This window comes from Mirounga angustirostris, unplaced genomic scaffold (genome assembly GCF_029215605.1).
Source record: "Mirounga angustirostris isolate CCGP_5_RB_7025 unplaced genomic scaffold, mMirAng1.0.hap1 SCAF_9, whole genome shotgun sequence".
Taxonomy (NCBI): Eukaryota; Metazoa; Chordata; class Mammalia; order Carnivora; family Phocidae; genus Mirounga; species Mirounga angustirostris.
The window spans coordinates 726976-744683 of NW_026991717.1; the positions used below are offsets into that span (position 1 = coordinate 726976).

Consider the following 17708-nt stretch of genomic DNA (forward strand, 5'->3'; position numbering starts at 1 on the left):
AGGGGGTTCCTTCAGCCGCTTCTGCCTTGCGCGGGCGAGGCTTCCTTCACCTGTGGCAGAGAAACCCCGCGTGGAAGATCGGTGGAGAGTCCTGGTGCTGGTGCCGGAGTCCTCCCCTGGCCTGGGGGGTCCCCTCCCCTGGCCTGGGGGGTCCCCTCCTCTCCCGGCCCTCGGGGCCCTCCTGCTGGAGCTCACAGCTCTCTCCTGGCCTGGCTCCCTGCCTGGGGGCTCTGAGCCCCCACCCTCAGTCCTCAGGCTGGGCTTTGCCCCCGGGCAGCAGGGCTGGGCTGGCCTGTCGGAGCGCTCTCCCAGACCAAGTGCAGAGCAGAGTGGGCTGTGCCTGCTTCCCGTGGCCGGGCGAGCCCAGGACTGTTCCCAGGCCTCCAGAGCACGCAGCAGCTGGGGCTGCTGCCCGAGGTCATCTCAGAGCCATGTCAGCTCAGCTGCCTCCATTCAGGCAGACTGATTCCTGGGTTCTTTCCGGCCCCTCCGCGCCGTCTGAGTGGGTGCAGACAGCCTGCTTCTGCAGGGGAAGCCAAGCAGGGTTGCAGTACAACTCCGGCTGACTTGGAGACCGTTTGTATAAACTTGGGAATGACTCCAGGGAGCGCACAGGGACCTCTGCCAGAAAAGGGCTTGTCCTCACTGTGCATGCGGGCAATCTGTGTCAGATGGATTTCCTGTGGAATTATTTGTTAACAAAGAAAATGGTGCATCCTGTTTCAGGTTTTCTCAGCTGACTTTGGAGCCCTCGGTCCGTTTTCTCATTGAGAGAAATGTGAGTAATGGAGGGTCGTCCCTCCATGGGGCTTGGAGGTTCAGCTGAAGACGGTGGCCACAGAGCCGAGTGGCCTGAACTCACGTGGGTCTGCCACGCACGTGTGTTGGGCAGCGAGCGCCCCCTGTGTGTCCCAGCCCCCTCTGGTCTAGTGGGACGCTCACCTTCCTCCTTAGGGGGTGGTGAGCGTTCTGGAAATGTGGTGGGAACGTCTGGCAGAGCGTAGGCCCTGCGTGGCAGCTGTACGAAATGACGAGTAGCATCTGGGGTCAAGTGTGTGGCATATTCGCGTAACGGAATGTTTATACAGCAGTGAGCGTGAAGAGATGACAGCTGAAGCGTTAGCTCGCATAAAACGGGGCAAGAAGATGGTACAGAGCGATTGCATACGGACAGCACCGTTGATGGAAGGTTATGAAGCTCACGCGGCTGTCTGCCGTGTCGTGAGTGCAGAGCAGCGGGAGGTGATGAGGCCTGGATTCGGGGCGGACTTGCTGCATAGGAAGAGGAGGCAGGCGTTCAGTGTGTTTGCACTGGACTGGGTGGTGGGTGCCCCAGGGCGCTTTAGAGCATTCTGTCCATCTTGTTCTATGTCCAGAATATTTTTAAAAAAAGGAAATCAGTTTTCACGTGCATTCCTGACTGAGGAATATGGAAAGTTGACTAGTCGCTGAGGGTCTGCTTTACAGAAACAGTGGGAATGGGAACACAGGCAAGGCTTCCCAAAAGAAGGGAGTGGTGGAGACGTGGGCTTCCGGAGTAGGGGCACGCTTTGAGAAGGCTGGTGTAGGGGATTCCTTTTGAGCTGTGGGAGTAAAACTTTCGTGGTGGTAAGGTGGGGATCAGCCGTTTATCTTCCTTGTCACCCGTCAGGGCCTGTAAGCATCCTCGGCCAGTGGGGAGCCCCTGATTTGCAGGGAGGATCTTAGGCTACTGAGGACTAAGCCCTGCTCGGGCTTCAGCTGGTTGCATATCATTTTACAGATACTATCTCTCTGGACAGATGACTTAGAAAAGAAGAATCAGCAATTTGCTTATTGCATTATCATGTGTTTCTTATTTTAAAGCGTCTTTTCAGCCCTCCCTGGCAAAGCTGTGGTTTCGTTGGGCTTTTTCGAAATGTTTTACTGCTTGAGTCTTAGTGAAAACTGATATTGGAATTTCTTGCTAAGCTTCTCTGTTGCTGAACTCGGGGATCTGGTCCAGCGCCTTGTTTTACAGACGAGGGAACAGAGGCCAGAGAGGGGCTGGGATTTGCTGGAGATCGGGAAGCTAGACTGAGACCCCCTCTGAGAGTCGACACTCCGGGAATAGCGAGTGTCCGAGATGCAGAGTGTGTAATTGTGTTAGGACGTCAGTGCTTTGGGATGAGATAAGGTGTAGCACTTTTCCCTTCACTGCATTTGATTTCTGTCCTTTTCACGTCGTGAGAAAGCAGCAGGGGCATTTTACATTTGGAAGCTGCTACGGCCATCAGGCAGAGGCCCGTGGTGCCAGGGCGGGTGAGGAGAGGGTGCTGTTCACCGGGCTTTCCGGGGCTCTGAGGAGCAGGGGACAGTTCTGGAGGGAGGCCAGCGTGTGACTGATGGGGGGCGTAAAGCATGAGCGGGAACCAGCCTCCTCTGCCGGGCCTCTGCCGGGCCTCTGCAGGCCCTGGAACAAGGGGCAGCGTCAGCCTGTCAAGGACCAATTCTCCGCCCTCCACCCCTTTCTTGGGGCCGTTTGGTGCTCAAATGGACAAGGGGTCGGTTTCTGAGTCACATGTAACTACCCAGTCATGAGCCCACTTTCCTGGGAAGGATGCACATTCTCTGGTGTTGAAACTGCTCGCAGCTTAATGACAAACATTTGTCAGCCTGGGTAGTCATCGTGTGTCCCACGCAGAAGAGAGGCGGGGAACTCTGCCTTCCTGGCGCCACTAAGCTGTCCTGCCCGAGGGCATCCACTCGGGTCTCAAAGTGTTACTTAGATCTTTGGTCCAGACTTCGCTTTTCAGGGGTTTGTCAGGGCGGCCCAGCTAGGACACTCCTTAAAGCAGGTGCGGTGTCCTACGTGCGGTACCCCAGTGGCTTGCCCAGTCCTGCTGCCTGGCCCGGTGCTCCTTACGGCGTGGTCTGCACCCCGCTCCTGAAGTTTGCATCCTGATCTCCTGAGCGGTGCCCGTGCAGAGCAGGTGCCCCGGTGGGTATGTGTGCAGTGAGAGCACACAGGGTGGTCGCCCAGTAAGCACTGGTTTGGGGAGGGCTTCGGCCCTCTGGGAGGGTGAGCCAGATCCCCCAGTGTATCCAGTGACGCTCTCCCTTGCGGCATGCTGTGAGCGCCCACTGAATACGACAGGCATCAGCTACGCAGAGAGGGTGCGGCCCACCCAGAGCACAGTCAGTCCTGATTTTCGGGCTCTGGTGTTTCGTGCCCCTGGCTGGACGCCCCTGTAGCCGTGGGTGAGTGTTTTAAGTCCAGGGCCGCATGGGAAATATTTTAGGTCTTGCCACCACACCATTTGACTCCTCTGCTGTCATGATCCAGAAACAGCCATAAAATGAGTGTAACAGTGTTTCTGTAATTTTTACTTATGGACTACGAAATTTGAATTTCATGTGATTTTCACATGTCACAAAATACTGTTCTTTCAATTTTTTTTTCAACCATTTAAAAGCATAAAAACCATTCCTGGCGTGTAGGCGTATACACAGGCGATGGGCTGGATATGGCCCGGGACTGTGGTTCAGGGACTCACATGTTTCGGGGGGCCTGGGGCCCCTCTCACCCTGCGCTTAGGCACTGGGTGTGCAGGCCGAACGACATGGGCCAGTTCCTGCCTGGCGGGGCTTTCGGTAACGTGGGGAGACGGACGGTCACGGCAACGGGCACCGTGGGAGGAACGAGGTGTGAGCATGTGTGACGGGGGACCCGATCTAGTTTGCAGGGGAGGGCTGGGAGAGACTTGCAGAGGTGTGAAGGTTGGGTTGGTGTTGGCCACAGGGGAGAGGGGGAGGGGGCCTGGCGGGAGCAGAGGTGCGTAGGCGGGAGTGCTGTGTGTGGGGCTCTGGGAGTTCCAGGGGGCAGCCAGGGAGAAGGGGGCACAGCCTTTGGAGGGGGAGGCCTTTGGGGCCAGAGTGCAGGGATCAGCAGAGTTTTCAGTGGGGGTTGAGGGTTTTTTTTCTCTCTTCCAAATGGGTGGGTGGGTCACGCCCAGTACTCGCATCTAACGGCCTGGAGGACTGTCCAGCCTGTGTATGAAGGGTTGACATATGTATGTGACAGCCTGGCAGAAAGGTTTCAAAGGAAACAAACGTGAAGGTAAAGATACTGTGGCCTCTTGCTTCTTAGCACCACAGTTTCGGGGGGAGCGGGGTCTGGGAGGCCGCCTGGGGGGGCTTGTGTGGCTGGGGCCTGCCCTGCGGGGTGGACTGCCCATCCCAGAACATTCCTCATGACCACCTTCACCAAACGCTTGCCTCTTCCACCCGCTTTGCTCAAATGCACATTGCCAACTTCCTTCCCCTTTGGAGGCAACCGTTTCTTAAGAAATGGGGGGAGCCGGGGCACCTGGGTGGCTCAGATGGTTAAGCGTCTGCCTTCAGCTCGGGTCATGATCCCAGGGTCCTGGGATCGAGCCCCACGTCGGGCTCCTGGCTCAGCGGGGAGCCTGCTTCTCCCTCTCCCTCTGCCTCTCTCCCTGCTCACGCTCTCTCTCTCTCTCTCTGCATCTCTGTGTCTCAAATGAATAAATAAAATCTTTAAAAAAAAAAAAAAAGAAAGAAATGGGGGGAGCATTTGGGGTTGAGGTGTGAACACCACCTGCCACCTCCCTGAGGCTCCTGAGGGCTGGACAGGTATCCTTGTTTAGATGCCTTTACCCATCAGCCCCTGGGGTGCAGCCTTGCTGTGTGGTCAGAAGTCAGACCATAACCTTCCTTCCAAGAACAGAAAAGATCCCGTTATTCTAGAAATGACTCTCTGGGGGAGGGGTTTAGACTAGGAACTGTCATTTCTCTTAGAGATTGATGCCGTCGGGTCTGAATGACACTGGAGTGGGTGGTGTTGGCCTACTTCCTGTTGGGTGTGGGCCTCAGCTGGGCTTGCTTGCTGTCCCAGAGGGAGCACAGAGTGGGTTTGGGAATTAGGGAGCCGTGGGGCTCCTAACCAGCCACCTGCTGTGCACCCTCCGACGCGGCGGAGATGCTCCCTGGGGAGCCCGCGGATCCCACACTTGCCCCATAAGCAGTGGCCCACCAGGCCACTCAGGAAACCCCACGTACACAGGTTGCCCCCTGAAGTGGGTCCAGTCCTGTCCGGGTATGTGAGCAGCTGGTGCTGTGTCCAGCTAGGGCACACGCAGCCCGAGGACAGAGATGGTCTGCAGCTCAGCACTGCATCCCCGGCGCGTAGGGGAAGGTCAGGCAGGTAGTCTGCACTCGGGGCACCCTGGCCGGCTGACCGAACGCTCCTGTTGCACAGAGGAGGTTCCCAGTGTCTGTTTATCCATTAGCACCTGCCGCCGTGTAAGCATTACGCTTTTTCCGCAGATACAGCAGTAATTTTCCCATTCGCTTAAGAAACTGCAGTACAAAGACTTTAAAAATACATCAGCACCTGATGGCTCTGGAGAACCTTTGCAGGAAATCGTATTTGTCTGTTGCCGTCAGTGTGGGGTGTGAATATCTGAGGCCCGCCCGCGTCCTGACCCTGGGGGAGGTGTGGCATCTTTCCACAGTGATGAAGGAGGGAGGCCTGCATGTAAAGGACTGATTTGGATGTGGCCCGGGGCCAGAAGGCTGTGGTCGGTGTGATCCTTGCAGAATTGGAGAGGCCTGCATGGTGCAGTCAGGTTTGGATGGAACTGTAGCTGCTCAAAGACTGAGAGCCTCGTGCGCCCACGGACATGTCCCCGGTCAGACGGGAGTCCGTGTCTTCATTCGCTGACCTTTCTCAGGTTGACAGCGTGGGGAAACTGGACCCTGGTGGGGAGGGATCCCAAGCTGCGTCCTTGGGACTGTTCCCCGGGGCCAGCCTCCGGGAAGGAGCGCGTTCTCGTGCAGTGTGCCCCTCGGACGAGAACCTGTCTGAGTGTTGGGTGGCAGGCCTGGCAGTGGACGGTGCGGGCAGGCCCTGCCATCGGAGATGTCGATCTTGGATTAGAGGGATTATTTTGTTTCCCCTGCAGCTCTGTGATGTCCAGGGAAGACTGCTGGTGGACAGGCTGGCCTGACAGTCCTGGGCGTGGTGTGACCAGTCAGCCCTTCGCCTGGCCAGTTCTGTGGCGTGAGGCCCTGGCGGGCACCCGGCGGGAATCAGCCATTGCCTCTGGCCTTGGGGAGCTTGCCCAGCCTGTTCCGGGCTGTGACTGGGGCGTTGTCGTTAAGCGGCTCGGTGACTTGGAGGGAGTCCTTACGCGCTTTTGCTCCAGGGGTCACTGCCCCCGAGTCGGAACTGAAGGGGCCGTGACCCGGGGCGCCAGCACGAGGGAACAGGCCTTCAGTGGGGTGGTGGCGGATACGCGAACCGTGTGTCCTGTTCACCCAGCAGCTCGGTGATGTTTGCTTTGTGTTCCCGCTCTAGGCCGTGGGCAGGCAGTTCGGCTCATGCTGGGTCAGTGGTGGACAGGCACCTAAACTGGGCATTTGCCCGTTTTCTGCTGCAGTGTAGCTTCAAGATGGCGAGTCGCGTGGGGATTGGACGTGAGCGGTGTAGACGGTCTGCTTCCAGGAGGGGTTGGTTTAGTGGGAAGCACGCATCCTGTCGGGAGCCTTCTCTCGGGCGGCGTGTGCCAGAGGGGGACAGGCCCCCGGCAGCTGGGGTGTCCCGTGAGCTGTGCCCGCTCGCCCGGTGTCCGGGTTCACGCTGCGCCCACACACTTCCTGTCCCGGGCGACGTGCTGACAGAGCGCTCGAGCTGGCTGCCGTTCGGAGGAAGCGTGCTGTTCAGAGCCGTGGTTCTCAGCTGTAGGAGAAAAGCCTGTGGAGAACGCACCCGGCGGGCTCGCCCCAGCCGCCCTGATGCAGTCGGTAGGCGGGGTGTGCCCCAGGGAAAGGCACGCTTACCAGCCCGACCCTCTGGCCGCAGGTGTGCATGCCTGCGGCCGTGAGCGACCGCTCCCTCCGCGGCGAGCACAGAGGGCCTGTTGGGGACGGCCTTCTGTGTGGACTGGAAGTAGCTTGGCCGTGTGTGGGTGGAGGCCAGGGGGCGTGAGCCCCGTGTCCGTGGGCCAACGCTCTGTGGTTTCTGTGTGTGTATCTGCTTTGCATTCTGAGTTTCTACAGCACTGGTTTGGGGCTTGTCACCCTCTCCCCGATCCCCTGAGGCCCTGAGGTTTGTGTCTCCCGCGCCGGCTGCTCGGTCCTGGGCAGCACCGCGTGCTGGTGCCCCTCCAGGGGCGTTGGTGGGCATCCTGGGGGTATTTCTGGGAGAGCGTCGTCATGGCCACCCCCGCGTAGCTGGTCAGGACTTGGAGGGCCCCCAGATTTCACCCAGCCAAGGGTGAATTACAGAATGATGCCGAGGAGCCACCCGACCTGTTCCTGAGACGCCAGCTCGGCCCGAGAGACGGTTGGAGACCAGGTGCCCCCCAGGCACCCCGCAGACTCGCTTGAAGGGCAGCGGATCTCTGCGGCCACACTCCCCTGCCCCCGGGTCTCTGGCTCATGGAGTCTGGGACCCCAGTTCCTAAACCTTCATACGAAGTCCTTCCTGTGTCCTGCGTCTGAGTAAAACGCGTCACGTGGGAGCAGGACAGCGTCGCGTGGTGTGTGGGAACCGTCAGGGCGGGGGGCTGGGGTGTGGACCGTCCCGCGGCTGCTGCAGCTTTTAACTCCCCCGAGCTCACAGGGCCCTGGCTCTCCCCAACTGTGCAACAGCAGGGCTGATAGGGAGCCACGGGAATGCAGCCCGGGGTCTGCGGGGGCCACGTGCCCCGTTGTGTCGCCGGGCTCCCGCACTTCCTGCAGGGAGAGGAGAGCCAGAGTCACCCGAGTCTGTCACCTGGCCCAGCCCCCCACAGCCCTTGTCTTTGGGGCCCCTTTCCTGCGAACGTGCTTCAGCTTGTTCTGTGTCAGGATCCCCTCCTCCCCGTCCTCACCTTTGCTTGCTGGTCTCTGTGACATCCGTTAATGCTGGGAGGGTGTCAGGACGGATGCGTCTGTGTCAGCGTATTTGCTTTTAAAAAGAGGGTGCTTTGGGGTGCCTGGGTGGCTCAGTCGTTAAGCGGCTGCCTTCGGCTCAGGTCATGATCCCAGGGTCCTGGGATCGAGCCCCACGTCGGGCTCCCTGCTCGGTGGAGAGTCTGCTTCTCCCTCTCCCTCTGCCTGCCTCTCTGCCTACTTGTGCTCTCTCTCTGTCAAATAAATAAATAAAATCTTAAAAAAAAAAAAGAGGGTGCTTGGGTGATAAACGGGAGCCCCCCCACTGACTTCCGCCTCCCACGTGGGTGGCAGGTGGGGCACCTCCCCTGGGGTCTGGGTTCTTGCTCAGCCTTCGGAAAGGATTGAGATTGCAATTGTGTAACTATTTTGATAGAGTATATAAAATGCCGATTTTAAGATAGTTTGAAAAGAGAAGAGGTCAGAGCTCTCGTGGCACCCACCAGAGGAACGGAGTGCCGTGCGGATGCTCCCCACTCTGCCGGGCCTGGAGGTCCTGCCTGGGTTCCCTTCCCGGCATCTGCCGCTGGCTCGGACACAGGACTTCCCGTCTGTTTCGTTGGTTCGGGGCCAGACCTCATGAGATTCTTTCCAGGCTCGTGATTTTGAAACATTCAAAAGAAAATTTGGAACCTAAAGTTATTTATCAGATCTGGCTTGTGGTCTGTTTTTCATCAGAGTGTTATATCCTCAGGCTGCTTACGATATTCTTGTGCTTTTATTGCTTAGATGCGCAGTCTTGGGAATCCAGATGTCCTCCTTCAGATTTAAGAAACAAAATTCCGTCCCCATGAGCAGCCATCGTGTCCTGTTAAGCAGCGCGCCGAGTGAGGTGCACACGGAGCCCGCCCCGCGTGCACCCTCCTTTCTGTAACCCTGCTGTGAACGTGGTCATGCTGTTCTTCGTAGATGGGGGGGGGGGGGGCGGGCCTATGGGGAGGAGCCCAGAGCCTGGACGACTGGAGTGCTGCCCTCACACGGCAGGATCGGATCGGGTTGGGGGTGTTTGGATTGGGCAGCGAGGAGGAGTTTGCAGGCGGTTGCTGGTGCGGCGTGGGCCCGGTTAGCATGCGGGTCGCACGGCCCGCGGACGCCATCAGGGAGCCTGGAAGCATGGGCCGCGCGTGGCTCCGCTGCGTCTGGAGGGGGACGCCGAGGACGGCAGGCCCGTCAGCTCGCTGCTGGGGGGCACAAGGTGGATGTGCCGGGAGAACCCCAGGGAGCGCGAGTGGAGAGACTGGCGGGGTCCTCGCCTTGATGGCTGGCGACTCCTGCGGGCTGGAGCGCGGCTTCCCTGCAGTCTGTCTGTGAGAAATGTCTTCAGCGCGGGATCGTGGGGCCCTGTGGACCACGGCGGTGCTCTCTGACCTGGTGCAGTGGTGCCCACCCCGCAGTGTGTCCCGAGGGCCGCTGGCCCTGGCGGGGAGGCCAACGGTCCTCGCCGAGGACCCCACACGCCCACAGGGGCTCACGGTCAGCCTCCCGGCGCTCAACAAAAACCGTGCGGAGCTTGAGTCCTGCGGGGATGCCGGGAGGACGGGCGTGCGCCCCTCCCTCCTCCTCCGTGTGACAGCAAGCAACCCAGACCCGGTCTGAATCTCCACGGAGCCACTCCGGCCCTGAGGTCGCCGGTGATGGTGGAGACGTGATCGCCGCACCCGGGGGACGCGCCCTGGTGAGCTGACTTGACCCTCGGAGCCGCGGCTGCAGGTCCGTTGCTGTTGTCACTCACGCCCTCCTGGGGGCATCGGACCCCCGCGCACGGCGCCCGGGGCGTGAGCCCAGACGTCTGGCTCCCAGCCCTGGTGCCTACCCCAGGGGCAGGCAGGGACCGCGGTCTGGGCGGTCGTGCACTTCCGGCGACGGCGCGTGCCCGCGTTCAGTCCGCTGCCGCCGTGATGATGGCATCCCGCTGGTGCCTGGCACTGTTGCAAGCGTGTGGACGCGTCACAGCCGGTGTGTTGTGCTCGGTTGTGTGAAGGAAAGCGGGATGGGTGTCTGGGGACGGGAGAATGTTTGGAAGGACTCCCAGCGAAGTGTGCATGACGTCATGTCTGGTGACGGGTTGCGGTCAGTTTCTCTTCTTTCTGCCTTTTGCAGAGTTTGCACAGCAAACGTGGGTTGTTACTCTTGTTTGAAATAAAAGTCTCCAATATGCTGTGGCATTTGTTAACGAAGGTGAGCGGAAGCTCCCAGGCGGGCAGGGATCCTCGGACGAGTACGGGCTGCGTGCACCTCCGCCCCTGCAGGTTGTTTGCTCTCTGTCTCCGTTTGTCATTTGTCGTTTAATTCTGGGTGGTGTGGTGGAGTTTTGGGACAGACAGACATTTTCTCTACTGCCTTGCTTTTTGGGATTAGAAAGGTCTTTCCGTTCCAAGAGAATAGGACTGTTGCAGTGGCAACTTCCCCTTTGTTTCTGGGGAGAATAATCAGCCCCGTGAAACCCACACCTCCTGCCCGGAGCCGGCTTCCGGGGGGCCGCGTGCGGGAAACAGCCCTCGAGGGTCAGTCTGTCTGGCCTTCAGTCTGGGGCTCAGCCTCGGAGGAGCGCTTGGCCTTGCCAGGTGCACGCGGCCCTGGAGCTCATACATATCTCTGCTGGAAGCTTCTGTGTGGATTGCGTCTGCCGCACGGCGGGTTTAAAGTCCAGAGTCAGACCCGCTTGTGCACCTTTGAAAAGCGCGGAAACCTACACGGCTCTCGTGGGATGCAGAAGAGACAAAAACTTAATTACGTAGGCATTTTCTTTGGGCGCTTTAAATGACCTTTATGCACATTCAAATCTGGAATCAAATTTGAATTCATTTTAATGCAAATTTCTAACCAGTTGTCCTAAGGCCATTGTTTAATAATGACTACTTCTTCTGATCTCGTTTCGGATGCTGCATTTGACTGGGCTCAGCTCCGGACTCCCCGCACGCACACCGGGCCGGTCGCGCCTTCCTCACGGCCTCCCTGCTCGGAAGGGCAGAGCCCCACGCCTCCTTTGTTTTGTCCAGAACTCTTGAACGTTAAAGTTTAGGTGAGTTTTCCTTTAGAATGTTGACTGGATTTTTGGAAAGTTTCCGTAATGTACAAGGGTTTCTTAGGCCAGGCATTTTGTATTTTGGTTGTAATTAGGAATGTGTTTCTAGCTGTTTATTGCTGTTGGAAAGGAAACCGTTTGCTTACTGGGTGTGGCTGAGGCAAGAATCTACCCGGTCTCACCCAGTTCTGTGTCCCCGGTGTGGACGGGGGCACTTGGCCTAAGTTAGGCGCTTGGTAAATATTTGCCGAGTGAACGAACAAACATTTTTGTGTACGTGGCATTTTTCCCTTTTCCTTCTTTTGGATTACTTCAGATAGATGCCCAGGAATGACGTTGGGTCGAAGGGGATGAGCGTAGTGCGGCTTCTTCCGTGTGCTGAGGTTCCGTGGGTGGAGGTTCCTTCCCACAGGGCTGGAGACCCCAGGGTGCAGAGCTTGGCCCAGGGGGTCGCGTGGTGGGAATGTGGGTAGGGGACAGCGCCTGACTCCCGTGATGCTGCTGGGTCGCTGCACCAGTCCCTCCCCCAGGAACACGCCCACCTGCTGGGAGTGGGCCCTGAATGAACTCACTTGTGATCAGATGACCTTATTACAGGACTTCTCTGCGCCCCGGGGAGAGAGTCAGGCTTGGGGGAATGTCCAGGGGAAGGGCAGGGGCTGGAGCCCTTCCCCCAAGTGTGGGCTTCTGGGTTTGGGGCCGGTGGAGGTCTGGGGACCGAGTCTGTGGGAGCAGCTGGGGCACCGTGTGGTTCTTCTCAGCCACTGAGGACTCAAGTCCACGTCCGGCTGGATGTGGGTGGCCTGGTTTTCATTCTCTGACCTGACCTGACATGGCACCTAAATGCAGCAGGTGTCTCAGATCAGGACCATGCCCGCCCAGTGCGAGTCTGTCCCCTGGTCTGCAGCTCGGATGGCTGGGTAGGGACAACCAGAATAGCTTTCTGAGATGTTCTGTGTGGCTCGTGTTGGGACTGGGATTAGCAGTCTTGGGGCAGTGGGAGCAGCTAGGCACGAGGGGAGAGTCGGATATCTGAACCGTCAGGCACCTTGGACAGCGTTGAGAGCAGCAGGTCTGACGTCTGCCTTCAGGGAACTCAGGCTAATGAGGGGCACATGAGGCGTGTGCCTCCCTCCGTGGGAAACTGACCTGGGGTACGCAGTGTCATCCTGTTCAGAGGATAGAGAGAACATGCAGGCTCCGGTCAGGGAAACCTCCTCTGGAGGTAACATTTGCATTGGGCTTTGAAGGATGTATAGGAGTTGGGGAGACAGTGTTCAGGGAGACCTAGGATATGGCCCTCAGACGGCAGATACTGGCACCTGGCCTCTTGCTGGACACTTACCTCCCACAGGCACCTGCTGAGCTGAGCCTTGGCTCTGCCCCTTCCAGCATGATTGGAGTGCCCATCTGGCTCTCCAGAATTTGGGATTAGAGCATTGTAAATTGGGGGTAGGGGGCAGATCTTGTCTCCCAGTCCTGCTGCCCATCCATCTGGCCGGCAGGTGCCGGGCAGATACGGTGTGGTGGCGGTAGGCTTCAGCTGGGCTGGGGCTCAGTGGAGGGCACTCCTGGTGATGGGCTCATGGAGGTGTTCCGTGATGTCAGATTGCTTGAGGGTCCTACTTGCCCCGTTGGAGAAGGGCAGAGGGGGTATTGAAACTGTGAGCCATCAGCCAGACTAGCTGGACTCGTCGTTGGTCCCTAAAGAGCGTTGGCATCTCCACGGTTAAAGAACGGAGAAGTCACCTTGAGTCCTACAGCCCTGTGGGAGGGGAGAAGTGGAGGCTGCCCCACACCCCAGGAACCTGATGCCCTTGGCCTCCGCTTCGATCCCCAAGGCCGCTTCCCACCCGGTGGCCTTCCCACCAACCTTGGCTCCCAAAATGGACTGCATTTATCATCACAGTCTAGAGTAGGACAGTTGAGACACACACAGTATGAACCATGATATACCTGCTTTAAGCTTTCTTTTTTTTAAGATTTTATTTGTCAGAGAGAACGCACGAGCACAAGCAGGGGGAGCAGCAGGCCAGAGGGAGAAGCAGGTTCCCCATTGAGCAGAGAGCCCGATGTGGGGCTCGATCCCAGGACCCTGAGATCATGACCTGAGCCGAAGGCAGATGCTTAACGACTGAGCCACCCAGGCGCCCCCGTGCTTTAAGTTTTCAAGTATAGGTGAGATAATGCGATGCATCCAGAGTATTCCGTCGTGTGGCGCCTGCCGCATTTCCCGTGCTCTGTGGCCTCGTGTGTCCAGTGGAGGCTGTGCTGGGCAGATCTGGAGGAACTTTCCGTGTTGAACCCAGACTGAACCCGGGGCGACCGAGAGCCTCGTTAGTGATTGTGATCTAATCAGGTTGGGGCGAGGTTGGCTCTCAGCTCCACCCCCCCTCCGTGCAGAGCTGCCGAGGGAACACATGGAGGCTGGCTGGACGTCCACTGATGGGCTGCCTGGCGCGGTGGGTGCCGCCCTGCCTTGCAGTCCCTGTGTGTCTGTCCAGGGGTCTCGGCTCGGACAGCGCGAGCCCCGGAGCCTTTCACTAGCTGCTCGGGATCGACATCGACAAGCTTTCAGCGCTTTCTGGATTTTTAAAAAGGGAAGGAACCCCAGTTAATCATTGCCTCGAGGCGGTTTTCCCTGCTGTATTGACCAGATTTCTGTAACATGAATAATAGGTCAGACATTGAAAGCATGTGACTTTAATGTTTGTTTTTGCCTGGGGAATTTAGTGAGAGAGGATCACGAGGTTGCTAACTGTTCCCCGGCCAGATTTCCCGCTTTAAACCGAGGATTCCCGTTCAAGCAGATCTGTCGCGGTGCCCGCCATGCGGGGGCAGTGGGAGAGGTTCTCAACAGGGCCCACTGCCCAGCACCCTTCCCGGCACTTGGTGTTGTCAGTTTTAAAAAGTTTTACCCATCCAACGCGCTCTCTGGTTTCCAGCCTGCCGTGTCTGTTGGTGCCCTCCCAGAGGCTAACAGGTGGAAATACGGTTATTTGATGCAGCGCGGCCGGGACGCCACCCCAGACTGAGCGAGGCGTGAGCTCTCTAGACGGGCGTTGTGCGTGCGCCACGTGCAGGGTCAGCGAGAACATCAGCCGTCCTGAAACCGTCTGCGGACGGTGTTCTGTGGTCCTGGAATTCCAGGTCCCACAGGCAGGAGGATTTCTCACTGGGGCTGAAGTCCCGCTGTCCTTGCTATTTGCTCCGCCCACTTGCATGAGCAGCGGCTGCCCGTCCCGATGGTGAAGTCTTTGACCTGTGCTTCCTACCAGCGCCGTCCACAGGGCAGGGTGCTTCCGCCCGCCCCGCGTGTGGCCGTAACGCGCTCTCTGCTTCCGTCTTTGCAGGCCCCTAATCGTCAGCTCATGACCTACTGGCTGCAGGAGCTCCAGCAGAGGCGGTGGGAGTACTGCAGCAGTCTGGACATGGTGAAGTGGGACAGCAGGGCCTCCCCGACCCCAGGGGATTGCTCTAAGGGTCTCGTAGCCAAAGATAACTCAGGTAAGTCACAGGTGGGGGGACCCGCGTCCGATCCTCGTGCACAGCTGTTTGCCACGGCAGGTCAGCTGGATGGACGTTCCGAACCAAAGTAGCGATGATCCCTTTCCAACGGTGGCGTTCCCTACTTTCCGGGGGCTTCCATGTACGGAGTCGTATTCAAGCCTGATGACGACCCCTATGTTGCCTGCCTGTGCCCCCCTTAAGGTGACGCACCCGCCTCCCCCGCCGATGCGTTCACAGACGTTTGTACACGCTTTGTTCTCAAAGCCGTGCTCCTGACATCTCCCCAAGGAGACTTTAACGATTCCATTTTATTCTAGGTTTTTGTGGCATTTCAACAACTCTTGCTAATTCCCAGACAGTCTCAGTGTAGAGATAATGGGGCTTTTTGTTTGAATATCGAGACAGTGAAACGCCACGGCGTCCTCGTGACGGGTTGTGTTGAGCAGCACTTGCTTGCTGACCGTCCGTGCCGGGGCTCCTGCCTTCCTCATGGGAGAGGGCAGGCCACGGAGGCCTGAAGCCAGGCGTGACAGGTGCACACGCCAGGGTCAGCCAGTGACGGCTGGTTCTCTCGCCTACAAAGAGGTGAGGTCTGCACTTCCTGACGCCCGCGGGACCTTCTGCTCCTCAGAGCACAGGCTCCGTCAAGTTCCCTGCAAGCCACAGCTGCCTTGCTCCAGAAGCAGATGCCCACAGAGCCCCACCCTGCAGGCCCCTGCTGCCCTGCCCACCGTGTGCTCGACAGCCACAGCAGGGTCTGCGGCCAGACCCCGCGGTCAGTGACATGGTCACACCTGTCCACACGCACTCCCGTGAGGTCCTCACGTCGTTCTCAGGGGCGCCCACACCCTGAGGGCACCAAGAGCCGAGGGGGCACCTCTGTGTTCCGTGCACAGTTCCTCTGGGTGTTTGAAAGCCGCTCTCCTAGGGGTTTTGACCAGAAGCAGCTCCGTGACCCTGCTGGTGCCTCAGGTGGGGCTCATACCGTCTGTCCGTTCCTTTAGTCTTAAAGTTTAGTGGTTTATAATCTCCATGCCCAACGTGGGGCTCAGCCTCGAGATGGAGGGGTGCACACTCTAGCGACCAAGCCAGCGTGACGCCCTGGTTCCTTTATTCTGAGGACGGAGTACGTCTGACAGACCCAGGGCGCTAGACCGAAGGGTGTTTGTAACTCAGATTTGTATTAAAAAGAAAGCTTTCCTTGTCTTCTGACCTCGTTGCCCCTTCTTCGGGGCATTCTCATTTTCGTCCACGCTGTCGCGCCAGCACCCGCGGCCCTGACATCGCGGGAATGGACAGTCTGGTGGGCAGGTGGTTGTGCGTCCTGGGAGGAAGCTCCGTCGGCCGAAGCGGCCCTGGGGCCCCGAGCTGAAAGTACATACTACCACCTGGGCCGCCAGCAAGTCTGCCGAGCCCTGCTCCACTGCCCCGGCACGTCTGTCTGTCTGAGCTGCGGTCTGCTCATCAGCGGGATGGAGAGCGTGCCCTGCTCCAGTCTGTGGTCTGGGCGGTGGGATCTAAGGACTGAGAAGTCACAGTCCATGCTCTCGAGGAGCGGGTGAGGGGCCCAGGCCGGTGCAGGCAGCTTTGAGAGGCGGTCTGAGGAGCGCGGCGCAGCGTGAGCCCGGCCAGCCTCGGGGTGCAGAAGGAGGTCCAGCGGGAGCGAGAGGCCAGAGAGGAAGCTGGATGGATGGTCAGGGGCCAGACCTGGGGGTGCATCACCAGACAAGGGAGAGCAGGGTGAGCGACGGCTGGGACGTGCTGAGTGCTGGGGAAGGCACCGGTCAGCGGGATGGGGCTGGGATGGGGCTGGAAGCCGTGGTGGCCACAGCTCTGGCAGGGGGGGCGGTGGAAGGAGGTGGGCGGTGGGGCAGGGGCGAGGTGGAAGGGCTGGAGGATTTGGAGGTGGGTCAGGTGGGAGGGAGGGGAGGCCCGGCAGGGGGCTGGAACGCGAACCACCTGTCCACCCCTCGCAGTCCTGTCATGAGGGGCAGATGGGCAACTGCATTACGTGTAAAAGTACGTTGAAATTCTGAGTTGGTGAGGATTACATTCAGCTGCAGTCGGTGGGGAACCTGACTCACAGGGATGTGTCTGTCTCGTGAGGCGCTGTTCGCGGTCCGTAGTGGGTCAGCTTTCCCAGTCCGCTGCTGTCGGTGCCACGGGGGTCGGAAAGGAGGCGGCTCTCCCCGGAGCCCTCGGTCTGTGCCTCCTTCGCGGGGGGTGCCGTGGCCGTCCCCAAGCCCCAAGCTCCCGGGACATTCGTCAGGCTGCACAGGAGGAATGGCTTGGCTGTGTCTATCTGCTCCGCCTGTCTGCACCCCGCAGCCCGGCCCCCACGGGAGCGCTGTGCCGGACGCACACGGACCCCGCACGTCCCCGCGCCTGCATGGTAAAGACTTAGTTTCCACACAAAGGAATACTTGGCGAAGACGAAGTGCAGGGTTCAGAGCCCTTCCCAGCTGCAGGGCACGAGGCAGCCAGAGCACAGGAAGCAAGCACAGGAGGCTGACGGCCCCGCTCCAGGAGCTGCATGCAGTTCGTTTTGCTGAGCTCACTTCCCATGTAGGCTGATAAGCAACCAGCTGGGGATGACAACACCTTGTCTTTGAGACTTCCTGCGAGTCGGGGGCCATGGAAGCACTCACGGTCACAGGGGTCTTGAGTGCCCAAGTACCCATCAGAGCACGGCAGGTGCTTCCTGCAGAAAATGGCAGGACGGTTTGAGGGGAGACCACACACTTCCTTCTCGGGTGGGCGGGCAGGCGGGGCGGCGGCTGCTCCTTTCGGCCCCACGGTCTGTGCAGGGACTGCAGCTGGCAGAGGGAAGGCCCACATGGGGCCGGATGCAGACCCAGCCTGGCAGACTGTGACGGCTTCACGGACTCGTTTCACCTGTCACCTGGTAAGCTGATCAGAGAGGCTGTGCTTCTCTCTGTGACCCCATTTGTAAAGTACTGCAAATGCTACGTGTTGTTCGGAAGTGTACGTCACGGTGACTCGCGCGTGGTGCCCAAGGGGCAGCCGGTCCCAGTGGGGAGAGCTTACGGGACTTGGGTACACACCGTTCTCCCATGTGTGAACAGGATGTTCTTTGAGGCTCCTTGTGGCCTCATATCAGGCCGGGCAAGTGTGTGAGGATGGCTTCTAGTTGTAAGTGGGAGGGGCCTCCTTGGAACCCGGCTGTGGGCGGAGGGGGGGGTGCAGGTGAGCTGGGTGGGTGTTGGTGAGGGCGGAGGGGGTGCGGGTGAGCTGG

General features: G+C 59.1%; 1 protein-coding gene across 9 annotated transcripts in view; it reads left to right on the forward strand.

The window, feature by feature from the left end:
* TBC1D2B (TBC1 domain family member 2B) overlaps positions 1-17708 on the forward strand; it is a 65042-nt gene that overhangs the window by 783 nt on the left and 46551 nt on the right. For 6 of the 9 annotated variants that reach the window (XM_045899269.3, XM_054513264.2, XM_064569763.1 and 3 more), the window contains exon 2: positions 14296-14449. In XM_045899269.3, the coding sequence (XP_045755225.2) occupies positions 14296-14449 (154 nt within the window). Of the gene's footprint in view, positions 1-41; positions 779-823; positions 1243-8912; positions 10940-14295; positions 14450-17708 lie in introns of those variants that run through there. The other 3 variants (XM_045899268.3, XM_064569759.1, XM_045899267.3) reach the window with 3 other exon arrangements.